This window comes from Diabrotica virgifera, chromosome 5 (genome assembly GCF_917563875.1).
Source record: "Diabrotica virgifera virgifera chromosome 5, PGI_DIABVI_V3a".
Lineage (NCBI taxonomy): Eukaryota > Metazoa > Arthropoda > Insecta > Coleoptera > Chrysomelidae > Diabrotica > Diabrotica virgifera.
Genome location: NC_065447.1, coordinates 112,400,195 through 112,407,392, shown reverse-complemented (window position 1 = coordinate 112,407,392; position 7,198 = coordinate 112,400,195). Strand labels below are relative to the sequence as shown.

The following is a 7,198-nucleotide window of genomic DNA, read 5'->3' as shown; positions in this document are numbered from 1 at the left end:
TTCAAACTCATTAAAGACAAAGAGAAACAGAGCCGGTAACTGTTTTGGTGAATAAAAATAAACATGTTTTTTATTCGGCAACCGCGCTTTTCTGCTAAACCTAACAGTAGCAAAAAAACTATTATATGAGGAAAAATATGTTGAATTTGTTTGTCACCAAGTTTGTACTGTTGGATTATGATGTCATTAAATCTATGACGTGCATTCCTAATTGTTTGACATTCAGTTTAGCAAATTGTTTAGAACAAGGTTCACACTGAAACTATTTACTATTTTTGTTGGGAATAAGTTACAATTTTACTGTAAAATGTTTATTTGACGTTACAATTTCGTCTTAGGAAATCGTTCTCAAAATACAAAACATTAAATTAAATTAAACACACACACTACTGTCTTTTCAAACGTGATTTTAAATTTACGTAAATTCATTAAAGGAAATATCACACTTGTAGGCTTTTTTCCCGTGTACTAAAATTTTCTGGCACCAGTAAACTGTTTCACACAAATTTCATATCTGTGAAGCTTTTCCAGTGTGAGCCACCATATGTGATTTCAAATGACTGGATTTAGTAAACTGCTTAAAACAAATTTCGCACTTGTATGGTCTTTCTCCAGTGTGAGTCATCATATGTATTTTCAGATCCCTTAGTGCAATAAACTGCCTACAACAAATTTTACATTTGTGAGGTTTTTCTCCAGTGTGAGTCATCATATGTAATTTCAAATTATCGGCTTTAGTAAACTGCTTCGAACACATTTCGCACTCATAAGGCTTTTCTCCAGTGTGAGTCATCATATGTGATTTCAAATTACTGGATTGAGTAAACTGTTTCGAACAAATATCACACTTGTAAGGCTTTTGCCCAGTGTGTGTTCTCAAATGTTTCTTCAAACTACTTGCCTCAGTAAACTTCTTCAAACAAATTTCACATTCATGACGTTTTTCTCCAGTGTGTATTCTCCAATGTAATTTCAAATGATCGGTTTTAGTAAACTGCTTAAGACAAATTTCGCACTTGTAAGGCTTTTCTCCAGTGTGAGTCATCATATGTGATTTCAAATTATTGCCTTGAGTAAACTGTTTCAAACACATATGACACTTATAAGGCTTTTCTCCAGTGTGTGTTCTCGAATGTGATTTCAAACTACTGACTTGCCTAAATTGCTTAAAACAAATTTCGCACTTGTAATGCTTTTCTCCAGTGTGAGTCATCATATGTAATTTCAGATTGCTTGGTGCAGTAAACTGTTTCAAACAAATTTCACATTTGTGAGGTTTTTCTCCAGTGTGAATTCTCATATGTGATTTCAGAGCACATGGTACAGTAAATTGTTTCAAACAAATTTCACATTTGTGAGGCTTTTCTCCAGTGTGAGTCATCATATGTGTTTTCAAATTAATTGCTAATGTAAACTGCTTCAAACAAATGTCACATTTATGAGGTTTTTGTCCAGTATGTATTAACGAATGTATTTTCAGATTAAATCGACGGGAAAATTGTTTTAAACAAATTGCACACGTGTAAGGTCCATTTCCAATTCGCGCTTTCATATTTTTAGTTAATATTTTTTCTTCACTATAACTACCCAAATCTTCTTCTCTATGCAATAAATGTTCAGGTGTTTTCATAATTTTCATTATGTTCTTATAGCGTAAACAACCTAAAATATAAAACAAATGTAGACATTGTAGTGTACAGACAAGAGACAGAATTATACTTTATTGATACTGTGTACCAAAAGTAGACAAACAAAGGCTATAGCGGGATAAGATAAGATGAATTGGAAAAGACTGCAAGACTTGTACACACTTCTAAATAGGTCAAAACGGCAAACAGGTGTATGTTTTCAAAAAACTTTTGATAGTGTGTAAAAAATATTTTATTATCAGCTAAGTACTTTCGACACATAACGTGTCATCATCAGAGCTTCCTAAAAGGACATATTTAAAATAAGATTTTTTTTATATAAAAAATAAGTGAAAAACTTACGTTCTCTTATAAAGGTTTTATAAGAGGACGTAAGTTTTTCACTTATTTTTTATATAAAAAAAATCTTATCTTAAATATGTCTTTTTAGGAAGCTCTGATGATGACACGTTTATGAGGTTTTTGTCCAGTATGTATTAACGAATGTATTTTCAGATTAAATTATGTGTCGAAAGTAATTAGCTGATAATAAAATATTTTTTACACACTATCAAAAGTTTTTTGAAAACATACACCTGTTTGCCGTTTTGACCTAAGATAAGATGATCAAAAATGCCCCCGCACCCATCAGCCCCGCTACTTAGGGTAAGAACAGAACAAGTGGGTCGAGGTGTAGGTCGCGGTGGATGCTACTAGTTAAGTCGCGGTCGATGTCGACAGCACATAGCAAGGAGGTCATCTGCGCTGTCAGTCGAGCTAGAACCACTATCAAGTGAAGTAGTTTAATGAAATTTGAATGACAAAAAGACTGTGCTTTTGCGATGTTGTATCAGTCAAGTGATGATAGTGATGAAATGTCAGCTGTAAATAATCAGATCCTCCTTCATATGTCAAAAATTTACTGAATTTAATTTAGAAATTCAAAAATAAACTGAATGCAAAAAAGGGATTATATAAAAAGTTTCAACTCAGATAGCGCAGGTAATGACAACTTGGCTTCGAACGGACTAATCACAGGGAAGCATCCTTGTAGGCCGCTGGGTAGACATATATGTAAAACAAACTCATTTTATTTTCAAAAGCATCGATGTAAACCTCCTGGATGGCATCGCGCTAAACCTCTACCGCGACTTACCTGCTCTGTTCTCTTCCATTCACTACAATGTGTTTGTTTTACATGGATATCGACCGCGACCTCCACAGCAACCCACTTGTTCTGTTCTTAGCCTAATGTTTTCGATAAAGGATATATAAAATTATGCCCTCATGCAAATTTTTAGCTTCCCATCGGTCCTAGAACCTCTTAAATCGAGAAAAGAAGAATTTTAGGTTTTATTTTTTTGTGAGCGCAATTTTACTTTAAAAAATCTGAAAAAATTCAAGACGATGTATCTTTTGTACAATCAGCCTGATTTTGTTCAGATTTTTGTAATAAAAAATGAGCCCAGGAAAAATTTTTGAAATTTTCAAAAAAATTTTAGGTTATGATATGATTTGGAAAGCTTATAAATAGTATTTTTTGTCGTTCTTTTGAATGACAGAGGCAAAATTTTTAATATCTGAGTGGAAAGAACGAAAAAATTGAAAAAAACCGTTTTTTGGCTGTCTCGAGATGCATCTTTGATCATTAAGATCATTTTTATTACAAAAATCTGAAAAAAAATCAGGCTGTTTTGTATTCAAGTCTTGAATTTTTTCAGATTTATTAAAGTAAAATTGCGCTCACAAAAAAATAAAACCTAAAAATTCTTCTTTTCTCGATTTAAGAGGTTCTAGGACCGATGGGAAGCTAAGAATTTGCATGAGGGCATAATTTTATATCCTTTATCGAAAAATAAGTAGCGGGGCTGATCGGTGAGGGGGCATTTTTGACCATTTTATCCCGCTATAGCCTTTATACAGAAACTATACAACAATATTTAAAAGTAACAAAAGTACAGAAGAAATAAATTTAATAAACAAACTCAATCATCAAAACAGACTTCCAGTTTGTGGTTATTTAGATTTGAGCCTCCGTTTTTTTAAATATCCAATATTTGGTACCAAAATTTTTCTGCACAACTTTTCATAACATAATACATACATACAGTGCCGGCAAAAAAATCTTTATAAAGTGAATAAAACGCATAAATCAGGAAAATTATTATTTTAATTTTACAAAATAATACTATACATATAAGAATATTTAATTTTGGGTTATGTTGCAGTTATGGAAGGGTTCAACATTACAATGCCTGATGATGGTGTCAGATCAGATGATGTCTTTTAAGAACTCGAGAACCAGGTTTTCTTTCCGGAACAGTGTCAGAAGGCTACGACGCATCCTACCATTGCAGTTGATAAATTGAATCTCTTGAAACACCAATACCACATGCTATGGTAATTACAGAGTCCCATTTCTCTTTTTCAAGTAACGTTGAAGCACGAACTTTCTGTTCATTTGTGAGTTTCTTTCGCCCCATAGTTTTTACTTCAGTTTTTCAAGAATTTTCATATTGACTACTTGTATAAAGCCAACTGGGCCTGTTCAGCGTTTGAGGGGAGAGGTGATAACGTAGTTGCGTCAGCAGGTTGTAATTTACTGACATCTTATTTTCTTTAGTTTATTCTGCGCGTTTGTACTGTACACACAGTTAGCTTTATTCAAGTAGTCAATGTAAAACTTCTTGAAGAACTGAAGTAAAAACTATGGGGCGAGAGAAACTCACAAATAAACAAAAAGTTCGTGCTTTAACATTACTTGAGAAAGGGGACTCTGTAATTACCATAACACGTGGTATTGGTGTTTCAAGAGATTCAATTTATCAATTTAAAGGGTCGTAGCCTTCTCAGACTTTTTCGGAAAGAAAACCTGGTTCTGGAGTTCTTACAAAATATCATCTAAGTCTGACACCATTATCAGGCATGCAGTAATGTTGAACCCTTCCATAACTGCCACAGAACTCAAAATTAAATATCCTTATAAAGTATTAATTTGTAAAATTAAAATAATTATCCTGATTTATGCGTTTTATTCACTTTGTAAACATTTTTTTTACGGCACTGTACAGGGTTATTCACTAGAGTTTGACCCCCCTGTAAACTGCTTTATTTTCAGAATAAAAAAAAATGTAAAATACAAAAGTTATTCGATTTTTAAATTATGCTTTTTTGACATATTATATCGCACCCTCAGTGCAAAACTGTTAAGTCAAAATAAGTAAGTTTCGAGATAACGGCGATTTTGTTTATTTTCGTGCGTATATCGGTGTGCTAATATCGATGTGATAGTTGTGATATTTGGCCGGTTGATCATTGGAAAGTTACTAAAGTTTTACACGGGATAGATATGCATGTTTACAAGCGAATGCCATGATTACTTCATTTTCGTAAAATATTTGACTTAAAACAGTTTTGCACTGAGGTATTAGTGACGTCATCCATCTGGGCGTGATGACGTAATCGACTATTTTTTAAATGAGAATAGGGGTCGTGAGCTTTTTTATTGCGATTTTCATTTGTCAAGTTTGCAATTTTTAAATATTTTTAATTTTGCAGCTTAGGATATTGATTCTAAATAAAAACTTTTTAATAGAAAGTTGTAGTAAATTAAAAAAACCCACAATTTGAGCTATGGTAAGTTTAATTTTGTTTATTGGTTATTGCAAAACAGCCGGCGAAAGGTGCAAAATGGCCGTTTTTTACAATTGCGTTATTTATTGTACAAATATTTTTTTTTATTTTTTAAAGCTTTAAAATGAAGATCTTTCAATTCCAAACATAAAAAAATTGTAAGGCCGGATTAACGAATTTGTTGCTTAGATATTATAAATTGTTTATCCCAAGAGGTCAAATGACGAAGGCTATAACCTTTTGAAAAAAAAAATCGTAGAGAGTTGGTTAAACATCCAATCTCCTTCTAAAGAGTTATATTTTCATATTCTGATGTAAATAAATGCGTAAAACATTTTTAAACCTCTAATTTTTGGGTTTGAAAATAACCCTAATAGCACAAGGACGTCCAATGGACGTCCATTGGACGTCCTTCACGGACTTTAGGGACGTCCTTTGGACGTCCGTTTTCGTCCGAGGAACGTCCTTTATACGTCCTATTTTGGTCCAAATGTCGCGCTACCGAACGTCCATTGGACGTCCATCTAAGGTCCGAGGGGACGTATATTGGAACTTAATCGGACGTAAATTGGACCTTAATCGGACGTCCTAGGGGACGTAAATTGGACCTTAATCGGACGTAAATTGGACCTTAATCGGACGTCAATTGGACCTTAATCGGACATAAATTGGACCTTAATCGGACGTCCTAGGGGACGTAAATTGGACCTTAATCGGACGTAAATTGGACCTTAATCGGAAGTAAAATGGACCTTAATCGGACATAAATTGGACCTTAATAGGACGTAAATTGGACCTTAATCGGACGTAAATTGGACCTTAATCGGACGTAAATTGGACCTTAATCGGACGTAAATGGGACCTTAAGCGGACGTAAATTGCACCTTAATCGGACGTAAATTGGACCTTAATCGGACGTAAATTGGACCTTAATCGGACGTCCTAGGGGACGTGAATTGGACCTTAACAGGACGTCCAATTTTGGTCCAAAGGCCAAGTTGCCAAACATCCAATGGAGGTCCACCTAACGTCGGAGGGGACGTTCGGTGGACGTCATTTGGGCATTCATAGGATGTCCCAGTTTGGTCCAATGTCTTGCTGCTGAACATCCATCTAACGTCCTGGAACGTCATTCGGTGGACGTCTAGCGACGATATTCAGACCTGTGGAGAATGTATTGTGGGAAATAAAAAATATATTTTTTAAGGAACTTATATTTCATCTTATATCAAATTACAATTATTGGATATTACATTATTTACATTAAATTACAATACACTTCTCCAAGAAATTAACGCACCACCTTAAATATGGGGTATATTTGATGTCTCGTATTTCCTAAACCTGTTGTCCCATCTAAGTGATGTTTTTATAATATTATAGCCTAGGCTATAGGTTACCTCCTTAAGCTTGTCATGCACAGGGAGCTATGCTGTAATATATGTATATTATATCATATCGCTCTCTATAGTAATGTGATATAATATATATTACAGTATAGCTCCCTGTGCATGACAAGCATAAGGAGGTAACATATTCTAGGGCCTACTGGGCCTAGGCTAGAATATTATAAAAAAATCACTTAGATGCAACAACAGGTTTAGGAAATTCGAGACATCAAAAATGCCCATTTTTTAAGGTGGTGCGTAATGGGCTGTATTTACAGGGTGTAACAAAAATACAGGTCATAAATTAAATCACATATTCTGGGACCAAAAATAGTTCAAATGAACCTAACTTACCTTGTACAAATATGCACATAAAAAAAAGTTACAGCCCTTTGAAATTACAAAATGAAAATCGATTTTTTCGATTATATCGAAAACTATTAGCGATTTTTTATTTAAAATGGACATGTGGCATTATTATGGCAGGAATATCTTAAAGAAAAATTATGGTGAAATTTGTGCACATAAAAATTTTATGGGGGTTTTGAT

At 33.9% G+C, this 7,198-nt stretch overlaps 1 protein-coding gene across 1 annotated transcript in view; it reads right to left on the bottom strand.

Moving 5' to 3' along the window:
* Positions 1–295: 295 nt before the first annotated feature.
* The window catches only part of LOC126884305 (zinc finger protein 664-like), a 109,462-nt gene continuing 102,559 nt past the window's right edge, over positions 296–7,198 (bottom strand). The window contains exon 3 of the mRNA XM_050650241.1: positions 296–1,662. Within this exon, the coding sequence (XP_050506198.1) occupies positions 509–1,662 (1,154 nt within the window). The 3' untranslated portion in view covers positions 296–508. The remainder of the gene's footprint in view (positions 1,663–7,198) is intronic.